We start from the raw sequence: 23,141 nt of genomic DNA on the forward strand, positions 1-23,141 counted from the left end.
AAAATATCTGCCCAGTTCTCCTCAGGGCTATTATAGCCAAGAGGAGCCTAAAGATACATGAGAACTAAATGTGATGTACCCTGGATGGAACAGAAAAAAAGAATTAGGTAAAAACAAAGGTAATCTAATAAAGTATGAATTTTAGTTAATAATATATTAATATTGGTTTATCAATAATAACAAATCAACTACACTAATGTAAGATATTAACAGTAGAAATAACTGTGCAGGCTGTATGGGAAATCTTTGTATTATTTTAGCAATTTTTCTGTAAATCTAAACTGTTATAAACAAAACATATTTTAAAGTAACATATACATTATAGAGTGTGAGAAAATATAACGGCAAAAAAAATGCAAACACAAACTATATTCCATCTCTCAGAGATAATTATTATTAAGGTGCTCAGTGAATATTGTTCTAATCCTTTTCTGTGCTAACATGTAGGTATATTGTTTAAACAAGAAATCTCAAACCATATCTACATCTGCTGTTTAACAGACTGTTTACTTACTAAGATATGGTAAATATACCATATTTACATGTTTGCATATTTACATATACCATATTATACAAAATATATGCTTATACAGTATTATTTTAAAATGGCTTAGTGGAATTCTGCTGAATTGATACACCATAATTTATTGAACTAATTTTTGTACTTAAACATTTTGGTATCCAAATTTTCACTATACCACAAAGGTCTTTGTGGTAACATTTTTAATGTTATTTTTGTGCACTTTATGCTAAACCCCACAAGACACTATTATTAAGAGCTAGTGTGTTTCTCCACCGTACTTTCTTTGCTCTTCATCCCTTCTTGCATCTCAGATTTTATCTGGGGTCAATTTTTTTTCTAATTGAAGCAGATTTTTAAAGATATCATTTGGAGGGGTCCTTTAGTTGTAAATTTTCAGTTTTAATTTCTCTGGAAAATCTCTTTCAAGTTTATACTCAAAAGACATATTTACAGAATATATATAGAATACTAAATTCACAATTATTTTCTCTCAGCACATTGAAGACAACATTCTAATGTCTCCTAGTTTTCATTGATACTGTTAATAATTTAGTAGTTGTCTGCTGCTTTTTCTCCTTGAAAATAATCTATCCTCTCTATCTGGTTCCTTTAAATATCTTCTCTCTCTCTTTGATATTCTGCATTTAATTATGATGTGTCTACTTGTGTGTATGTGTGTATTAAAAATTATCCTGCTTAAGATTTATTGAGCCTCGTGAATCTGTGGATTGGTGTCTGTGATAGGCAGACAATGGCACCCCAAAGATGTTAAATGTCTTAATCTCCAGAACCTGTGATATTCTAAGTTAAGGTTGTAGATGAAATTAAAGTTCCCAATCCGCAGACCTCAGGGTAAAAAGATTATCCTGGATTATTTAGGCAGGCCCAGTATAATCACAAGGATTCATAAAATGGAAGAGGGAGACAGAAGAGATGGTCGGAGTGACATGAACTAAAAAGGATTCAGCTTACTCTTGCTGGTTTTGTAAATGAAAGAAGAGACCATGAGTCAAGGAATGCAGGTAGCTTCTAGGAGCTAGGAAAGGTAAGGAAACAAATACTCCCCTAAAACCTCCAGAAAGGGATACACCTGCCAATACTTTCGTTTTATTCCAGTGACCCCAGTGTTAGACTTCTGACTTCCAAGAGTATAAGACAATAAATTTGCATTTTAAACCACTAAATTTTGTGGTAATTTGTTATGGTAGCTATGGAGAACTGATACAGTGCCTTTCAATAGTTCTTGGAAATTCTTCAATATATTCCCCAAATATTGCCTTTGCCCCACTCACTCTATCCTCTGTATCTCTTGATCTCTCTTTAACATTTTTTATTTTCTTATTTGGGTAATTATTTAAAACAATTGACTTCTGGTTCCACTTCAAATAAATTCATATTTTTATACCTATATATTAAGAATTATTTCATAAATGTAATTGTTGCATTGCATATACTTTAAAAGGAAAATTGCATTTATGCTAGGATATAATTTAATTTAGGTTTTGAAATTTCTTTTTTTTGAATGTCCAATACATTTATTCTGATCAAAATTAAAATCTTATTGTATTTACAGTAGTCTACTAAAAGAGTTTCCATCAATTCTCTCCTTTAAATGCTAGCAATTCAGTTTTGTGTGGTCAAAGATAATTTAGAATCCTTTTATGGTAACTGATATGATACAAAGGCTTTTTTTGGTTGTTGTCAAATTTATATGCGTGTATATATGTATGGGGGGCATAAAATTTGGTTAATGACTCTATTTTGGAAAAATGAATGTTCTTTTTAGATTCTTAGATTCCCAGTGTTTCAAACCAGCTTTGCTTTTGATAAGGAATTCAATGAATCTTTATTTTCTTATAGAGAATTCTTTAAACAATACCTTTCAAAATAATGTATGTATTCCTATATAATTTTGCCTTGGAATAAAAAAAAGTCATCACATTAAGAATATTTTTAACTTAAGAAATTTTTTCAAGATTCTTTCAAAATGCTAACTCTCTCATTGATTTGAAAATACTTTTAGATTTAAACTGCTATGACCATGTAGGGATAACTTAAAGTGTCCTTCTAAATTTTTTTTTCATTAATGTCATGCTTCTTTCTAAGAACAAAGTGTTTCAATGTTGTAAACAGATTTTTTTTTTCACATACCTTTCATACATCCTGACTTTCTATATCCAGTAGGGTAATACATTTCCTTCCAACCTTTAGTGGGGTGAAGTTCATTTGTCTTCTAATCTAAGAAAATACGTTAACTCCTGACAACCTCTGACACTCAACAGAAACACAACTGTACTTTGGAATTAATCATCCATCTTTATTTCATAGTCTCCTTATTTATCAATGTAAATGGAAGTATAGCAAATATTTCACAGTGTCATGTACTACCAAAGGAATTTCATTGCAATAGCATTGTTTTAAAATGTATCATTTGATTTTAATTTAACTATCATAGATCAACTTTTACCCCTGTATGTTCAGCCTGAATGTCTAACCACAAATTCACAAAAATCAAGGGCTCTGTTAGTTTTCATACAAAATTGTGATGACTTATTATAAAAACAGTCCCAATTAATAATTGCATGTCATCTGTAAGAAATCAATTTTTTTCTCACTTCCCGCCTGTAATGTTTTCTAAGCAAACAGGAATACTTGGGTCTAGGTTTCAAGGTTTATTTTTCTATAGTCCTAAAATCACTTCAGTAAATTAATCTGAGATTCATTTATCTAATATGTCAAATGACTATTGTAAGGATTACTATAAAAATGTAAGGTGATTAACAAAGTATGTAATTGTTCCATAGATGGCAGCTCTTGTTTTTTTTACTGTGCTTTGCTTCACATGTTATGTAAAATAGCTGGTGAGTTTTAGGAGGTAGTGCTCACATACTTGCACAGTGTTTGCTGTGCTTAATCAACAGAGTAACAGAAGAGAATACTTCTTCGATACACAGAGTTCACTGAATTTGGAAAGGCTTTGGCATTCTTATTTCGTCTGTAATGAAACGATCTCAAGAAGTCTTTTCTAAATTGTCCTTATAAAAAGAAAATGTTGTAAGTTTATATTTTATAAAAGGATGATGTTATTTATAACCAGCAGAAGCAGCCTTATTTGAACATCTTATGTTGAAATGACTACTTAAAACAGTGACTCATAGGAGCTTTCTAGTGGAAATCAAATGCTCAAATGAAACAGAATTTAGTTTGTTAGGCAATAGTGATATATCTTTTATTGGTTGGACTCTGGAAAACACTTGACAACGAATAGTACTTTACCCGAAGGACAAGTATCATGCACCACATAGTCTAACCACAAACATTAAAGGTCTTGCAACTGTGAGCCTCAAGTGAAAATACGTAAGGACAGTTCTCATACAATCAAATATGATACAAACTAGCTTTTAATTTAAGTAAATATGTAAATAAAGTTCAAGTGATTATAATGGCTTTATATCCCTATGTATGTATTACAGAAATTTTGGCAAACTGTAGAAATCTATTCAAATAGAAAGTAAAGCACTTTCACATTGCCTTATATTCATAATCCCTATTATTCATAAAAACTTACATTTCTTTCACAAAGCTACTTTTCTGTTTAACTCCAGGAAAACGTCGTATTTATAACTTGAAGGTGATATTTCCAACCAACCAATTTATTTTTGCTTGCTACTATAGCTATATTTTTTATACAAAATTGTGATAACAGGTGAAATTCTATTATCAATAGAAGAACAATTTTCATATTTTGATCTTTATATAAAGATATTATTCAAGAGGAAATATGCTTAACTTCGTAGATTTTAAAATTTTAAATTTCATCGTGTTCCTATCAAGTCTATCTTTTACCTAGATTGTCTGGAAGATTTAATCTCAAGGTTAGGGTTTGAGAAAAGGGTTTTGAGAGTGACCAGGGTAGACTTAAGAATTCATTTTATATAAAAATATGGCCATAAATATTTTAAAATGCATTCAGATAGCCCTTCACTAGCACATTTTTCCCTACTTTGCCAAAACATTCCCACATACTGCCTAAGCCACCTCATTTTAGTAGGTTTTGTTCATAGCAGGTGTCTCTCATGGGAGTTTCCAGGGACAAGGATTGGTTCAGTTAGTATGGCCTCAGCCATACTAGGGTATTTACTTTAATTCTACAGAAGTTTTCTGATTAATATTCTGTAGCAAAAGAACTAAGAGCTAGAATTTCCCCTCTTAATCTCTTCCTAGAAATGGGATTCAGAAAGGACAGGACTGCATCCAACCAGTTTGGGGACTCAGACAAATGTGTCTTGTCACAGACACAAATAGAGGTCTACTATGAAATATTCAGTCGGCTTGCTAGTGTGCTAACGACAAACAATGCTGATTTGCTCAAACCTCATACAGTTTCACACATGAGGATGATCATCTGTGTTTCATGAAAGTTCTATCTACTTTAACATTATTTTGAAGTGATTGGTGGTGGTATGACTTAACAGTTTAAATATAAATCCTAAAATTCAGTGTGAATTTTTTATAATAGCATACAAATAGTATAAAAATTCAAAGATATCCATACAAGAAATATTAAAATTTGGTTAGGTTTAGCTGAGTTTGAGAATCCTTACTACCCTCCCACATAGTATTGTAATGTGAATATAGGCAGTTACTGTAACAGGCATAGTGATGGTTATATATTAAGCAGAAAGTATCACCACCAGTTTTTTTCTTGGAATGTCCGTCAGTGTCTCTGCATTTATAGGATGGTATACTGGTTTGGTTTAGCTCTCAAAAGTGAAAACATTTAAACTTTCCTCATTGGGTAAAAAAAATTAAAAAGAGTGAGAGACTGAAAACTGCAGCCCACCTACGTTTAATCATTAATAGTGAGCCCTTCAGTGAACTTAGGTCCTGGTTTTGGAGTTTGGAGTCTGACCTTTCCCCAAAGATAAACATGATTGTTGCAGGTTCTGAAGAGGGTCACTCCCTCACTGGCTGCCATTGAAAAAGTCCACTTCTCAGTGACTCCTAGCTGGGCACTGGATGCAGTTGAGGGTCGCTGGTCAATATGATTCTCCTTGCTGTGCTTTTTCTCTGCTTCATTTCGTCATATTCAGCTTCTGTTAAAGGTAAGTTTGTGTTGCCTTTTGCTAAACTTTAATTTCAATCTTTGGGGTGGGAGGCGGATACGTGCGTGTGTGTGTTTGTATGAGTGAATAGTGAAAGAGTTTCTAACTAAAGTATCTTCAAAACCATGTAACTTTGGAATGTTTGTGAAAGCATGGTTGAATTGAAATGAAAACCAAATTCAAATCCCTACAAACATTAAGAAAACAGAGATTTCTTTTAGGTTCAGTTCCTCAGACCAGTGTGTTCTTGCTTTAATTTCTCATTCATGGTCTGTTTTTAAAAGAAGGAAAAAAGATACCCGCTATTATTATCTGCTGCTGTTTTTCACACTGAATGCAGCTCCTTCATTTGAATTGTAAATGAGGATTTTTTTTTTTAAACCCAGTTCTTAAATTTTCTTCTAGTTGCTTAGCAATGTGACCTCAAGAAGAATTAGACCCAATGAAAAAGGCATTTGATTTGCCAAAGAATTATGAATGAAATGGCATAACATGTATTTAATTCTGTTACAATTCAAAAATGATAGAATTCATAGTGAATTAAAGAAAATTAAATTTCCTGATACAGATTTAAGAAATAAAACATTATCTTTGGAAAAATAATGTTGCTGCTTACAGTTTCTATTTTAAGATGAAATTAATTTTAAAAATACGTATGCATTAATGCCATTGAAAAGGTAAGAGATAAAACAAACATTTTATGAGCAATGGTTTCATAAAACTGTTGTGAAATGTATTAATATAGAATCTTGTTTCAAATCAGCTAGATTATAAATATCGGATTTCCAAATGCTGCATTATATACAATGAATACTTTTTCATTTCTTAAGAAGACACATTGTTAAAACCAATTGATCAAACAGCTTAGCATTATAGGGACCAATTTTAAAACCATGTACTCTAAGTAATTGATAGAAAACAATTCACTTATAAACTTCTAAAACCTGTTAGGGACAAATGTAGCTTTTGATATTAAAGTAAAGTTTGCCTCAGGACTTTTGTTTAGAAAATTTCTACATGAGGAAAACAACTTAATCTTCATTATTGGAGCAATAGAGGGATAAATTTCAACCAATTCACCTAAGCAAATCACACTGTAGGTTCTTGAACTGAAGAAAATATTTTCACCAATTTCTAAATGTTTACTGTTTAAACATACAGTTCTTACTTGGACGAAAGAAATTTTTTAATGAGAAAAAGATTTATAAATTATATCTGACTGAGAGTTGTTATATAGAGAACTTACTATTTCGTCTGCCAAATAAACTGTTGAGTAGTCAAAATATGTGTGATTTAAATACCATAGTATCCAACCTAATACCATAAGTATTTTGAGAAAAATAATTGAGACGTGGTACTTATTATGAGCTTCTCCTCTTTTCCCATTTTATAAACTAGGAAATTGGGTGACCTCACGTTTTCAAATGTACTTATAAAAGATTTAAATATACACATACACTAGACAATGACTATTGGGAAACAGCATAAATGAGAAAATGTGGTTTAGAATATTATAGGTAGCTGTAGCTACAGTTTATTGTGTGCAAGCTTAGTAGTAAATCTAGATTTTTAAAGCTTGAAACATATAATTTAGGGGCCACTTTTGAGAAAAGATTACAAAAATATCTTACTATTGCAAAGGTTGCTCAAAAAGAAATGGCATGTGGATACATTGCTAGGGTCCTCTTCTGCAGTCTTTGGAAGGATCCTGGGCAAGAGAGCGTAAGCTTCATTAGCATCGTGGTACGTTGCTTATGCTGATTTCATAAATTTAAAGTGCATGACTTGAGAGCTTCTTTACCTAGATGGAATAACTTTTTGCATTATGGTACCATGATTTAATTATAGATTCTTTCCCTTTTAACAACTGACATTAGTTAGCAAACAACTCATGAAGAGTTTACCTTAAAATCAGTCCATTTAAAATTTGGGGATCCCATGCCTCATTGCCTCAAAACTCATCTCTAAATTACCAATGCAACTTTCGTAAATCCTCAGATCTGGGCGGATGTTGAGGGAAGATTAGAATCTAAAGAAAATTGAGGCTGGGTGTGGTGGCTCATGCCTGTAATCCCAGCACTTTGAGAGGCCAAAGTGGATCACCTGAGGTTGGGAGTTTGAGACCAGCCTGACCAACATGGAGAAACCCCATCTCTACTAAACATACAAAATTAGCCAGGCTCATAGTAGTGCATGCCTGTAATCCCAACTACTCAGGAGGCTGAGGCAGGAGGATCACTTGAACCTGGGAGGTGGAGGTTGCAGTGAGTCGAGATCACGCCATTGCACTCCAGCCTGGGCAACAAGAGCAAAACTCTGTTTCAACAAAAAGAAAGGAAGGAAGGAATGCAGGAAGGAGAAAGAAAGAAAGGAAGAAAGAAAGAAAGAAAAAGAAAGAAAGAAAGACAGAGAGAGAGAAAGAAAGAAAGAAGGAAAGAAGGGAGGGAGGGAGGGAAGGAAGGAAGGAAAGGAAGGAAGGAAGGAGGCAGGAAGGCAGGAATACAGGAAGGAAAAAGAAAGAAAGAAGAAAGAAAGAAAAGAAAGAAAGAAAGAAAAAGAAAGAAAGAAAGAAAGAAAGGAAGGAAGGAAGAAAGAAAAAAAGAAAAAGAAAATTGAATGGCAGATTGGAATCTGAAGAGGCTGTTAGGATTAGGATACAAGAGCACATCTATATGATTTGCTGTGTGAACTTTCTAAAGACTTAAGTTTTTCCTACTTTTTCTTAGTTATATTTTGTAGTGATTGGACTATTTTCAGTGCATTCTCTGAGTTTTCCTTATAAAGTATTTTTACCTATTTAATTTCGTCACCTTTAAACCTGTACACTTCCTTCATTTCCAGTCTTTCTCTCAATCCCTCACCCCACCCTTACTTTTTAATCAATTTTTATTAATCATCTTCCAGTTCTTTTTTGTTCTTAGCCTTCATCCTCCTTTTTAACTTCTGACCCTTTAGTTTTCTGTTGGGTTCATAAATGCCATTACCTATCACCCTTATCATCATTGTACATCTCTTCAAACCTCACCATTAACTTATGTTTGCTTTATCTTCTTGACTAAGCCAATTTTCAGTTATTTGTACTCATATAAATCTGACAGAGGAGTATATAAAAAATATTTCTTGAAGATTCAAAACTAACAGTTTTGTTGCTTTTAAGTCACTTAAAAATTCTAAATGCACTTGAAGGGCAAATTAAAGAGGTTCTGACTTTTTTTGGCTAATACTAATTTCTGTTTTGGTTTTATCTAACAACAGTTATCAAAAAATATTATTATACATACTCTGAAGAGCAATATCCTACAAAAGGAATTAAGTCAACAATATAAATTGGACATGCCCCAATGCCCAGTGTTGCCAGAACTCTGCAAAACATAAACAGAGAAATACTTATCAAAAAGGAAAGTATAAGAGGGATAACACTCTCCATTTTAGGAGAGTTGAACCATTTTAGGCTTTTTCTCCTGTTGAAAGAGGTAAGAAACAGTTTGGAGGAATAAAAGGCCCATTCTTTCCTGTGCTTTATCATTTCCAAGTCATAGTCAAAAATTGATTTATTATATGGCCGGTAAAGTGAGGTAAGAAAAAAGGTGAATAACATAATAGTTTGGAAAACTTTGGAATTTAAGAAAGGTTATCTTCCTGCAAATATTTCATAGTTATTTTAACCAGAAGACATCTTAATAAAGTCCACAAAACTTGGATTTTGGTAAAGTTAGACTTCAAATCTGCATTATATTTGCTATGTTGGGTTGAACTTGCAGTCAGCTTCTATCTGCTGTCACACAATGCTTACTTTTAAGAATTGCTCTGAGGATTAGATAAGACAACATGTATTTCCTTTATGCCATATGTGGAATTTGATAGGTGTCATAAAAAGAAGGCCTCCTGACCAAAATATTTTTCCTAACCAGAAAGCCAGTATTTTAACCTGCTATAGAGTCCCCAATTAAAATGCAGAAGAGATAGAGATAAGAGGGAATCCCAGCCTTCATCCCCTTCAAGGTTTTTCCTGACTCTCTTTGCCTTCTGTATCTCACACCTCAGTTTCTGCCTGACTTGGTGCTTGGACACAGCTTGGTTTTGTGTATACACATTTAGATCCTTTCATACTTCCTTCTCCTGGCTCTTCTTGATTCCTGTGAAAATCCTTGTCCCTTTTCTTTGAAGGTTTGACAGATTATGTGACTTCACTACCCAAAACTCTATGACAGCGTCCCACCTCACTCAAACTCCCCAAATCTTCCTGCCACCCATAGGTACCTCCTTGACCTCATCTCCTTCACTGTGTCTTGATTTTCCAGCTCTTTGGTCTCCCTGCTCTTTGCTCTTCCTTCATTACACCTGCAGGAGCCCTCCTCAGGGCCTTTGCACTTGCTGTTTCCTCTGTGAGGGGAAGGAGTAGAAAGGATAGGAGTTGGGGGAGGGGGGTGCCCTTCCCACAGATATCCATGTGGCTCACCGAAAACCTTTGTCCAAAATGTCACCTTTCCACAGAGGTTTTTCTCTCAGCACCTCCATTCCCTTTCCTGCTTCAGTTTTCTTCATGAGCACTTCTAACATACTATATAACTTGCTTATGTGCTCATTCTTTTTAATTGCCCTTCTCCATCGCATTTAAATGTAAACTCCACGAGGGTAGAAACTTTGTCTCCTGACCGGGGTGCGGTGGCTCACACCTGTAATCCCAGCATTTTGGGAGGGTGAAGTGGGCGGATTACTTGAGCTCAGGAGTTCAAGACCAGCCTGGTCAACAAGGCAAAACCCTATCTCTACAAAATATAAAAATTAACTGGACTTAGTGGTATGAGTCTGTGGTCCCAACTACTCAGAAGACTGAGATGGGAGGATCACTTGAGCCTGGAGATGAAGGTTGCAGTGAGCTGAGATCACACAACTGCACTCTAGCCTGGGTGACAGAGTGAGACCCTGTCTCGAAAAAAAAAAAAAAAAGTAAAGAAAACAAGAAGAAACTCTCTGCCTTTCTCTGCTTGTTAACTGGTGTAGTCCCAGAGCCTTAAAAAGTACTTACTGTTCAACAGGTACTCACTATACTCTAGTTGAATGAATGAATAAATTTCTAGCTCACTACCTAGGAATGGAAAAGAATGCAACCTAAAGTTTTAGAGATATACAGTATAGGTAAGAGCATAATCTTTACAGACAGACAGCCTGGATTAAAATCATGTCTCCAGCCAGATGTGCATCTATAATCCCAGCACTTTGGGAGGCCCAGATGGGTGGATTACCTGAGGTCAAGAGTTTGAGACCAGCCTGGCTAACATTGTGAAACCCCGTCTCTACTAAAAATACAAAAATTAGCTGGGTGTGGTGGCATATGCCTTGTAACTTGTAATCCCAGCTACCCAGGAGGCTAGGCTGAGGCAGGAGAATTGCTTGAGCCCAGTAGGTGGAGGTTGCAGTGAACCGAAATCGTGCCACTGCACTCCAATCTGGCTGACAGAGCAAGACTCTGTCTCAAAAAAAAAAAGAAAAAAAAATCATGTCTCTATGATGAATGACCTTAGGTAAATTATATTGTTTCTGTGTCCCCTCAGTCTCTTCATCTATAAAATGAGACTAATAATAGTGCCTACCTCATTAGATTTTTGTGAGGATTAAATAAGTTAATACACATAACATGCAGATGATGGATTTTTGACCACTATTTCCTCTGGGCAAGTATGTGCTGTAATAGATAGAAGAGACAGTGAACAGATTGTTACTGTGTACATGGGTAAGGCCTTTTCAGAAATTTTCTTAATTTTTTGGCATTGCAAAGTAGTATTTGCTATCACCTTTCTCGACTGCTTTGCTTTGGTCTAGCAGACCCCTTTTCTGTACCTCTCCACATATGTATATTTCCTGAGAGAAAAAAAGATTATGGTTGCCTATTATAGTAAACCGGGCAATGAAACCCCATTAGCATTGAGGAATAAGGTAAACTGAAGTCTTTTTTAACTATCTCCTGAGAGCCATAGATAGAAAATATACAAAAGAAAAAAACTTTATGTGACCATACATTTTAAGTCATCTCTGGGAAAAGACTTGCTCCTTGACATTTCTTTTGGCTAGATAAACTGAATTGGATACTGTGTGAACTCATTGATATATCAGTTTTCTTGGATCACAGTACAGATTTGTATACTATTTGATCTTTTTAAATTAAGCCATGCCAAATTTAAGCCTGTACTAAGATTTCATATAGTAAGACATTATTTTATTTGGGCATAGCTAATTTAAAGTTACATATGTGCAGCCCTGAAATGTACCTTTGTACTAAAAGTTTGCTAATTACATTAATAGAGTAAATTGCACTGAAGAGATGTTTCTTAAATATCAAAAATATCCAAATTAAAGAACTTCCTTCTAATCGCTAAAATTACTTTGGAATTGATCTGCTTGCATTTAAATAATATGTTAATTACAAATGGCTCATATTACATTTATAAACCAATTCTTGGTGGGTCATCTACTTGAAATCATATTCATATAATTAAGAGAAATACAATGGCATTTAAACAAAAAAACAAAATATCTATAGTTCAATCATGGCACTATTTGATAATTGATTAGGAATACAAACTAAAGTTCTCTGAAATGGGAGCTTCTTTGTTTGTTTTTTGTTTGTTTATCTATATTTTACAAGTCAAAGATTTCAGCAAAGTAGAACCATGTTGCAATCAGTGAATATTTACCAAGCTTCCTGAGCCCCACTGTGGTAGAGAGATGCACTGATGGTGAGACAGCATGTTCCCTTACAATGAAAACTTGATTTGTGTCATTATCTTTATGCAGGTCACACAACTGGTCTCTCATTAAATAATGACCGGCTGTACAAGCTCACGTACTCCACTGAAGTTCTTCTTGATCAGGGCAAAGGAAAATTGCAAGACAGCGTGGGCTACCGCATTTCCTCCAACGTGGATGTGGCCTTATTGTGGAGGAATCCTGATGGTGATGATGACCAGCTGATCCAAATCACGGTGGGCATTTTCTACCAGATAAATGCAAAGAATAGATGTCAGAAGTTTTTGAGAAGTCTACCATTTGACAGCACTTGTTTTGGGTTCTTGGTTATACATCCATTTAGTTTGTTATCTATCTCTAAAATAAGCAATTCTATGTATTTAAAGGTTTTGCTGATGAAAAGTGAACTGATCTTTCCAAATTGTTGAAACAGACGACAGAAGGTATATACTGGTAAACAACCAGAGTATGGTGTTCAATTCTATAGATCACGTTAATAGGGACATTATACTAGAGTCTTTTCAAAATGTTCTCGGAGAGAAGGGTCAATAATCCCTTTTGTATGGAAAACGATTTAGACCACTCTAACTCAAGAGGAGATCAGTTAGGAGGTTCCTGCATTCCTTGATACAACAGGTAGAATTACTGAAGAAAGAGTAAACCTAGTCTGTGTTCTTCCTGAGGAAGGAACCAAGTACTCCCCCGAATAACAGTGTTTGGTCAGTTAAAATGGTTTAGATGTATGTGTTGAAGAGGGAGGCCAAATTAGATGGTCTCTGGGGACTTTTCCAATGGTAATATGTGGTGATTCCCTTATTTGCTTCTCAAGAACCTAAAGATAATAGATTCCTTGAGTAAAGTCAGTTATTATTCTGCATCTGGTGTGAAACAGGCACACAGGACAAAGTATTTGGAACAAGTAGTATTTGGAACAAAGTATTTGGAGCAAGTAGTTGCTGGTGTCCTTTATAATGAGGTGTCATAGCAATACATTTACAAGTGATATTTGCTTCTTTGGATGTCTCTAATTGCTATTGTGTTTTCCAAGTTGGATCAAAGCATCATCATCCATCTCCAAGCCATTTCTCAATATAACAGTAAACTATTCTCCAGAAAACATTATATTCCTCCTTATTCAGTAATTCGGCTTTATTTTTATTTATACAGATGAGGTAGAAGGGGGCGGGGGTCCTTTTCAACAAGTGGTAAAGAAAGTGAAGTGATCAGGCAGACAGGAACCACACAAAACAAATGAAGAGTGGCAATGATAGGAAAGAATCACATTCAAGTCACAGTTATTTTAAGCCTAAAGTCACAGAGTTCTTTAAGTATTGCTATTTTTGCCTTATTAAAAAACCTAGTTTTTAAATACCTTCTCCATTCTTTTAAAGTGAGTGGCAAGGTCCTGTAAATCATGAACTGAAAAATGACAGAAGAAATTGTGGCCAACTCTGTCTGTTTCTTTACTATTTTATTTGCAGAGAGACTCTGATGAAGACAGACATAGGAAGTTTTTTTAAACAGGTTTCTTTCTGTTACTCCAGATGAAGGATGTAAATGTTGAAAATGTGAATCAGCAGAGAGGAGAGAAGAGCATCTTCAAAGGAAAAAGTCCACCTAAAATCATGGGAAAGGAAAACTTGGAAGCTCTGCAAAGACCTATGCTCCTTCATCTAATCCATGGAAAGGTAAAGGGGCGTTTAGGTTCCACATCTTCTCCAACTTCATATCTTTCTTCCCTTCAGCAGATATTATTTTGAGGTAATCACATTATAACTACTTTTATGGTAAATGGAATTTCTTCAAGAACTAAAGAACAGAGGTTGTAAATTAAATGTTTCCAAACTAAATCAATGCCCCGAGTTCCCTTACATTTAAGAGCCAGTTTGTTTCCTATTTTTCTGAAAATCTTTATAGTAGAAGCAAGTGTTTATTTATTGATGAAAGGCATTATTAAAAGGTAATTTTCTTATCAAATTATAAGGGATTACAAACATAATGTAACAAAGGAAGTCATCAAAGCATGATTGGATAAATTCAGGAAAGGAGACAAATTATGAGACTGAAATGATCCAACTTAGATTAGTAATATTGATTTGTTATGAGATTATCAATATTTGGCTAAAGTACAAAGTTAAAGCTTTTAAAAGGGTATGAGAAGTCTAAAGTAGAGTTTTTTAAAGCCTTTAGAAATTATTTTAAAACTATGACATGGAAAAGCATTTTGTATATTAAAATAATGATTGAACACTTTATAATATCTATTTGAAATTCTGTTTTAAAAATTCTGTAAGTGTGCATTACTTATGGCTTGAGTCTAGTCACTTAAAATGGTCTTAATAAATTTGGAATTGAGAAACAATTGTGATCAGTTAATTATTAGGCATTACATATGTGTGTTTATGAAAATTACAGATAGTGTGCTGACATACATAAAAATGTGTCTAAAGATGAGAGCTCAGTTTTAGGAACAAAAGCAGGAAAACAGAAAGGGAACATTAGAGTTATAACTCCATACATCTCTAAAATTTCACTTTCTAAATTCAAAATAAAGATAAACTGATCTTTATATACTGATAAAGTAATACTTTATTTTCAACTAAAGTATTTGAAAACAAATACTTTGGACATTTCATATATGTATATTACTAATCATGATGCACATTTTTGTATGAAGTTCTAAAAAGGAGCTCACAAGAAGAAATCTTATATTTTCACCTCTCCTACAACCAAATATGAATCACTATCTTTAAGAATGCTTTCTCTTCCTTCTCCACTTGTCAAAATACTTCCCATGTTTGTGACTGCTCACATGCCATTTCTGTCATAAAGTTCACACCCTTCCAGTCAGCTGGAAATAACCATCACTCTTTAGAATACTCTTAGCACTTTGCAGCTCACTCATGACCCTTATCACTTTCTTTTGGTCATTCTTGTTCATTGCTAGATTATGGATCTTGGATAGAAAAAAATCCAATTCCTCTTTGTATTTCAGCCTCTCCCCTCACATCCATGCCCTTCCACTCCCTCCTTCCCCAAAGCACCCAGAATCATGCCTTGCACTGCATATTTTTATGAAGCTTTCTCCAACATCTTTCCAAACCCCTGGGCCTATTTCTATCAAAGCATTTATCACAGTGTATTGTCATTCTCTTTTTATGTCTTGGCTCTCCACATTCAGAGTAAGTTTCTCATGGGCAGAGTTGTATCTTTGTCTATTCAACACCTTGCTCATAGAGGGGACTGAATATAGATGCTTCTAAAATAAAGGATAAACAAATAAGATTATATGGGGCTCAACTGAATTGAACTTTGATAAAGGTTTTACTTATTGTTTACTTAATAATAGCTAAGATGAACTAAGCACTTACTGTGTGCTAGGTGCTGACTAAAGGCATTACACGAATTGTCTCTTTTATTCTTGTAATGACCCTGAGCAGTACGGGCTGCCTTATCAACCTCTTGTGATAGTCGAGGAACCAAAGTTAAGAAAAGTTAAGAAATTTGCCTATGGTCATACAACTGGCAGGCGGTGGAGTTGGGATTTGAAATAGGGTCTATGCTCAAACTTCTATGTCTGCTGTCTTCCAGCTGGAAAGGATTTGGAGAAATGCCTGCTTCTTTGGTTGACTTGTAGTATTCCTTATTTACATCATGAGATCAGTTGACTTATTTGATTTTCTTATGGCTCAACTTTGTTAACAACATGAAATATTGTTATTTTCTTTTCTGAGCTTCCAGTGTGGCAAGACACTTGAGTTCATAGATATTATTTGCATTTATAATCTTAATGACAACCAATCATTTTATAGCTCCTTTGGTAGCAGCTGAGTACAAAGTGTTCTGATACACACATGAAAGGACGCAGTACCCTCACCGTTCAAAGGCTAGGATGGAACTGCCACATCATTGTTTTAGTAACGCAATGGGTCAATTCTAGAGGAGCTATGATTTGCGATGATTTACTGTAACCACAGGTTAAAGTACATCATCGTATCTTTCAAATATATAATAAAGTATTGGAAAAAACTTAACAATGAAGACTAAGAAGCCAACAGGAAGTTTTGGCCATATCACTATCAGAAAGATCATTACTTAAATTATCATTTCAGTGTACTATGAGAGAAATTATGGACAGGCAGAGTAAACTGCAGATGGGCTACTTTCTTAGAGAGCATTTTCTACCATAGGGTCAAATTAAGTTGTGCTCCCTGAAGTTTCTGTGGTTTCAAGGATGCTTATCAGCATGTAACTTTTGTCCTTCCAGACCTCCCCCTCTCTCCCTTTCCCATATGAGGGGCTCATGTTTACATTTTGAAAGAGAGTCCATTAAAATACTTAGATACATATTCATTGCACATCTTTTTTCTATGCCCACTCATCTTCCCTACATAAGTGGGCATGACTCTAGTTTTGTCTACAAATCATCAGGTTGGAAACGTGACAGTAATCTGATTAAGTTGATTAATGCTGATGAGTGAAAGATGCCTCGGGTTATACTATGGATTCTTTTTTTGGCCTGAAAGGCTAATCCAATTAACTGGATAATTACCAGATTTCCATTTCTGGTTTTGGCTTTGTGTTGATTAAATTAAGCACGTGGCTGCTGAGTTGGACCTTTATTTTGTATTGTTTCCAGGCATTGATTTGCTCTCTAAATCAGCATGGCTCTTGTACACACACTGAACTGCCACAAGAAATGTGATACCTTGAAAGTCCTTCTGAAATTTGTTATATATTCCTTTACTTGTTTGTTCTCCAATGTGTCATTTCCTAGCTGTGCTCTGTCTTAGATAGATATCAAATATAAAATTACTAATCTTTGTTTGCTGGGATTCTTTTTATTATTTTGATTGTTTGGCCACTTAATGGAATTTAGTCTCCTCTTATTTTTAAAAGATATATAAAGGAAGGTGTGGAGAAAGGCATCGTCTTCCTAAGAAAAAAACAATATGAATGATGACTACCTATTTCAAGAGGAAATTGGCCCCTCATATTTGGCTGGAAGAGGCACTGCACCACCTTCCCAGCCATTTTACCCAGTCTCCCTCTAGGTGTGGTTTCCTTGGATTAAAGACTTCGTTTGTAACCAGGTCGTACCTGCTGCTGCTCTTTGGAAGCTCTGAGTACTGTGAATTTAGATAAGAGCCCTGTGCTGTTGGATGTTCAGAAATAATTTCAGTGCTGAATGAAGTAATCAACTTTATGGCCTGAGTATAATAAAACTTACTCAGTTCCTGTTGTGAAATAATAAATTTACGATTATTGCTGTGACGGCCATGTGGCTTGAACTGCAAAATTCTGACTTCATACTATTATTTTTTAAATGATTACAAGGCAGCTCAATTCTAACAGTTTTGACATTTAGCTGGTATGGATATCAGTACTATCTTCACTTTGGATCTCATCAGTCTGCACTAAAGAAAAAGAATTTAGGCCCTAGAAGTAGCAGTCATATAAAAGAAAAAGAGATGTGTTCATTTTTCTAGTTCTGGGGAAGCAATAAAAACTAATAGAAAGGATGAAAAAAACTTTTTTCTTTGTGTCTCACAGTTTATATCTATCATTCAGCCTGCCAGGAGGGAAAAAAAGGCTCTAACACCATTTTCTAAGGGATCCAGAGGTCAAGATCAAAACTTGGTCCATAGCAGTGGGTCAGTAACAGATAAGCACTTAATCTTATGCATAGTCCAAAGATTAAATCCAAGAACTTGGTTTCCTTACCTTCTAGGTAAAACTTTAAAAATAGTTCAGGTACATTTTGTAGCCTGGAAGGAAAGTGACACAGTGGTGACAATGCTGGTATTTTTCCCACTTAGGAGATCTTGCTTTCTAAAGTGTTTATGGTTCATACCAAAAAGACATGGGCCATATAGACATGTGTGTATTGCCACTGAGTGAACACTTTCTGACTATTTTGGGGTAATCTAGTTATGAACTTCTAATAGTCATGATATCTGGAGATACACTTCCAAATATTTGAAAAGGAAATTACATTGTGATTATTAAAAGAAGGAAATACAGTTTACAAAATAGAACTTCAGAAACTCAGGCTTGGGTCTGAGATATTGCCAGTGATTTGTTTGAGAATATGATACTGTGAATTTTCAGACACTGAGGTCATTATTCCAGTTTCTTTCTAAGTTGGACAAACACTATTCCAACACTTATAGGTTAGTCCAGTCTAATGACTAAAACTGATTGCCAGATAAAGTACCTAGTAAATCCATCACTAGGCAGAGTATATGTAAGAAGTAAAAATAGAGATTTGAGACACTTGTTTGGATAATTCAGGAAAAATATTCTCTTCTTCTAAGGCACAAGAGAGTCTTTATGTAGGCTAAATTACTGAGCTTGGTATTATTTGGATTCATTGCATAGTTATTGAGCTTTATGTTTTACTTTAGAAGCTATGGTTGGTTTTAAAGAGTACTAGGAAGGCTTTCAGGATATTTCTGGTAGAAATACTCAGCTGTAATTATCATAGACCTTGGGAATTTTTACAGGGAACACATATCTATCCTCCTTTGCTAAATTGTGTGATGTGTATCAAGTCTACAGGATGAAAACCAACAAGCTGCTTTCCATTAAATTCACTTTGTACTTTTATCCTTGTTTCTTAAACATTAAATTATCAAAATGGCAAAAGACACTGTTATCATCTCGGTGCCTATAGATATCAAAGATGATAAAACAAAGCTAAGTGACTTACTATTCCTGCCAAATCATAGTCATCCTCCTCATTTCAACCTCCTTTCTCTGCCTTCTGATGGGAACCTCAAAGCAGTGCCCTTCTGATGGGAACCTATGCAGCAGTAGCAATCTCAACCTCAAATTTCCCAGCCTTCTGTATGTGTGTATATATATGTGTGCACATTTACCCAATACCAACATAAAGGCTCTGGAGGGTGAAGAACATTGCCCCTGTGAAATGTTGACCATGGGTATTATGGCGACACCTGGTGCCTTGAGATAGCCCATAGAGGCTGTGCCATCTCAGGAATCTCAAAGGTAGTGATTGCCATTTTCGGCTAAGAACTTTTTTATTTGCTGTTATTTTAAACTTTAGTTATTTTTTGTTTCAAGTACCGTTACAGGTAGAGAACATGCTGACATGTTCAAACAGAATGTTCATTTCTCTTCCCTTGGGCCACCCTTGTTTTCATGAGGCTCCCAGCTTATATCAGTGCTCTTGCCCAATGCTGTGCCCATCATGCAAGAGCCTTCATTATCAATCTCTCCCTAAACTTCATATTCTGATGGTCTCAGAGATTTTAAATAGCTTCTTTTCACAAAAAGGAAATTCCAGATTTGGAGTGTCAGATCTCTTTCTCCCAGGATTAATACAGGTAAGCATCTGACCTTGCCTGACACTTATTTAACTAAATCTGATAAATGATGCATTTTTGCTTCATTTGTGTTCTGTTCCCCTCTCCCCACCAGGTCAAAGAGTTCTACTCATATCAAAATGAGCCAGTGGCCATCGAAAATATCAAAAGAGGCCTGGCTAGCCTATTTCAGACACAGTTAAGCTCTGGAACCACCAATGAGGTACTTACAAATATTATTAAGGATTCAGCATCTCAATAAGTTTGTAAGGATTTATACTTATACAATTTCAGTAGAAGAGTTACTATTAAGGTAATGCTCAGAAAAGGTGAGTTGTGTAGTGAAGTCTTGTTTACCTAGAGAATTAGAATTATTTATACTAAAGGAACGTCGTGGGGATCATTCCAGTGGTTCTCAGACGTCACTGTGCACCACTGTACCGTGGAGGGGCTTGTTACAAATATAGATTCCCTATATTCATCCCAGAGATTCTGATTCAGTAGATCAGGGAGGATCTGAATATCTGTTTTTTGTTTGTTTGTTTTTTGAGATGGAGTCTCACTCTGTGGCTCAGGCTGGAGTGCAATGGCGCAATCTCGGCTCACTGCAACCTCTGCCTCTCAGGGTCAAGTGATTCTCCTGCCTCAACTTCCCAAGCAGCTGGGATTACAGGCATGCACCACCATGCCCAGCTTGTATTTTTAGTAGAGATGGGGTTTCACCATGTTGGCCAGGCTGGTCTTGAACTCCTGACCTCAGATGATCTGCCCGCCTTGGCCTCCCAAAGTGCTGGGATTACAGGCATGAGCCACCACGCTTGGCCAAATATCTGTATTTTAACAGTCTTTGTGGATTATTTGGATGCATTGTCAAGGCAGGGAACCACTCATCTGTACCAACACTGTTCATTTTGCAAAAGAAGAAACTAGAGAAGTTAGGTGGAGCTTCCAGTATCATACCTGGAGTCAAGACTGGAGTCCAAGTTTCTTAGACTGAATTCAACCAGCCCATGACTGAGTGAAAAATCTGATGGTAGGATTGGACCAAAAGAATGTTGGTTAGCTTGCTAGAAAAGAGACCTCTGCTTCTGTGATGCTGGCAGAGGCCCCAGGAGAAAGCTCAGAAAAGCTAGACAGAATCTGTACTAGGATACATTTGCCTAAATTCAAACTAATGATGTGTAACTAATGATGATTTGAGTTAGTCCCACAGGATTTTAAGAATTTCTAATCATATTCAGCTAGTTGAAGTTGCACACACACACACATCACACACACACCACACACACCCCCCCACACACACACACATGCACAGAGAATCTAGATACAGCATTAACAATCAACTCCCTTGCCACAGAATTACCCATTTATCAGAAGTTTCAATTGTTACCAGGCCATTTGTCTAATTCTTACTGGATTTAGAGAGAAGTAGGAAATCCTACATTATTCCTGAAAAAAATGAGAAGGCACTAGTAAGACTCAACCAAAGAGAATGGGAAGGAATCAACAAGCTACCAGAAACCTTGTTCCTGTCTTTGTATCTTATCATCCTGGGGGAGAAAAAAAGTCCCCTGTGGCATATTAGAGACCTCTCTCATTAGAACTCAATTGGCCCACAAGGAATCTCAAACATTATGCCCTTGCCTTTCTTTTTAGGTAGATATCTCTGGAAATTGTAAAGTGACCTACCAGGCTCATCAAGGCAAAGTGATCAAAATTAAGGCCCTGGATTCATGCAAAATAGCGAGGTCTGGATTTACGACCCCAAATCAGGTATGATAGATATCACTTTCTTTGAGGCATTCAAATAATTACATTTTGTAGAGATTAATTTAATGTAATAGAAAAATAAAGTAGAAATAGTATTTTGAAACATTTATAATTTTTACTTTAGGCTGTAAATTCATATATATGAAATGAATAGGCCCATTTCAATAAGTTGTAGGTGTTAATAATGAGGGATGGGTGTAATGAGGAAGTTGTTTTGTAGACCGAAAGACACTTTGCTATTTGACTTGATTCGATAATTTAAAAGATGATTACTTGTTATAAAGATGGCTATTTATTTATTTAGGTCTTGGGTGTCAGTTCAAAAGCTACATCTGTCACCACCTATAAGATAGAAGACAGCTTTGTTATAGCTGTGCTTGCTGAAGAAACACATGCTTTCGGACTGAATTTCCTACAAACCATTACAGGGAAAATAGTATCAAAGTAAGATAATGCTAAAATTTTTATTTTCTTTGCTATTCTTTGTTATATTATTATACTTGATTTGTAAATAGATCTGTGTGTGTGTGTGTGTGTGTAGTCATGCGTTGCTTAACAATGGGAATAAGTTCTGAGAAATGCATCGTTAGGCAATTTCATCATTGTGCAAACATCATAGAGTATACATACACAAACCTAGATGGCATAGCCTACACCACATTGTATGGTATAGCCTATTGTTCCTAGGCTACAAACCTGTATAGCATATTGCTGTACTGCATACTGTAGACAATTAAACACAATGGTAAGTTTTTACGTTTCTAAACATAGAAAAAGTCAGTAAAAAAATGCAGTATAAAAGATACTATGTAGGTGTACCTTTATTCATAAAAGGTACATAAATGAAATTTGCAGGGCTGAAAGTTGCTCTGGATGAATCACCAAATGAGCACTGAGTGAATATCATAGACTAGGACATCACTGTACACTACTGTAGACTTTATAAACACTGAACACTTATGCTACACTGAATTTCTAAAAAACCTTTTCCCTCTATCATAAATTAGCCTTAGCTTACTGTAACATTTTTACTTTAAAAACTTTTTAATTTTTGTTAACTTTTGAGCTGCTCTATAATAACATAGTTTAAAACACTTTGTACAGATGTACAAAAATATTTTTTCTTTAAATCTTTATAAGCTTTTTTCTATTTTTAAATTTTTTATTTTTATTTTTTACTTTAAAAAAATTTCTGGTTAAAAACTGAAGACATAAACATATATATTAGCCTAGGTCTACACAAGGTCAAGATCATCAATATCACTGTCTTCTTTCAGTGGAAGTCACCTACAACCTCCAAATCTTGTCTCACTGAAAGGTCTTCAGGTGCAATAACATATGTGGAGCTGTCACCTCTTCTGATAACAATGCCTTCTTCTGGAATACCTCCTGAAGAATCTGCCTGAGGCTGTCTTATAGTTAATTTTTTAAATAAGTAGAATGAGTACACTCTAAAATAATAATAAAAGGTATGGTATAATAAATACAGAAATCACTAATAGTTATTTGTCATCATTATCAAATATGTATTGTACATAACTGCATGTGCTATACTTTTATATAACAGTAGCACAGTAGTGTGTTTCCACCAGCACTGGCAGAAATACATGAGTAATGCTTTGCACTATGATGATAGGACAGCTATGATGTCACTAGACAAGAGGAATG

At 35.1% G+C, this 23,141-nt stretch overlaps 1 protein-coding gene across 3 annotated transcripts in view; it reads left to right on the forward strand.

Moving 5' to 3' along the window:
* The window catches only part of MTTP (microsomal triglyceride transfer protein), a 57,543-nt gene that overhangs the window by 4,889 nt on the left and 29,513 nt on the right, over positions 1 to 23,141 (forward strand). Inside the window, exons 2-8 of one of the 3 annotated variants that reach the window (XM_011943190.1) lie at positions 1,403 to 1,568; positions 5,467 to 5,628; positions 12,424 to 12,611; positions 13,920 to 14,063; positions 19,819 to 19,926; positions 21,360 to 21,476; positions 21,778 to 21,917. In XM_011943190.1, coding sequence (XP_011798580.1) covers positions 5,568 to 5,628; positions 12,424 to 12,611; positions 13,920 to 14,063; positions 19,819 to 19,926; positions 21,360 to 21,476; positions 21,778 to 21,917 — 758 coding nt within the window. In that variant the 5' untranslated portion in view covers positions 1,403 to 1,568; positions 5,467 to 5,567. The remainder of the gene's footprint in view (positions 1 to 1,402; positions 1,569 to 5,466; positions 5,629 to 12,423; positions 12,612 to 13,919; positions 14,064 to 19,818; positions 19,927 to 21,359; positions 21,477 to 21,777; positions 21,918 to 23,141) is intronic. The other 2 variants (XM_011943189.1, XM_011943191.1) reach the window with 2 other exon arrangements.

The sequence above is a fragment of the Colobus angolensis genome, unplaced genomic scaffold (assembly GCF_000951035.1).
Source record: "Colobus angolensis palliatus isolate OR3802 unplaced genomic scaffold, Cang.pa_1.0 Scaffold217, whole genome shotgun sequence".
In the NCBI taxonomy this organism is placed as follows: domain Eukaryota; kingdom Metazoa; phylum Chordata; class Mammalia; order Primates; family Cercopithecidae; genus Colobus; species Colobus angolensis.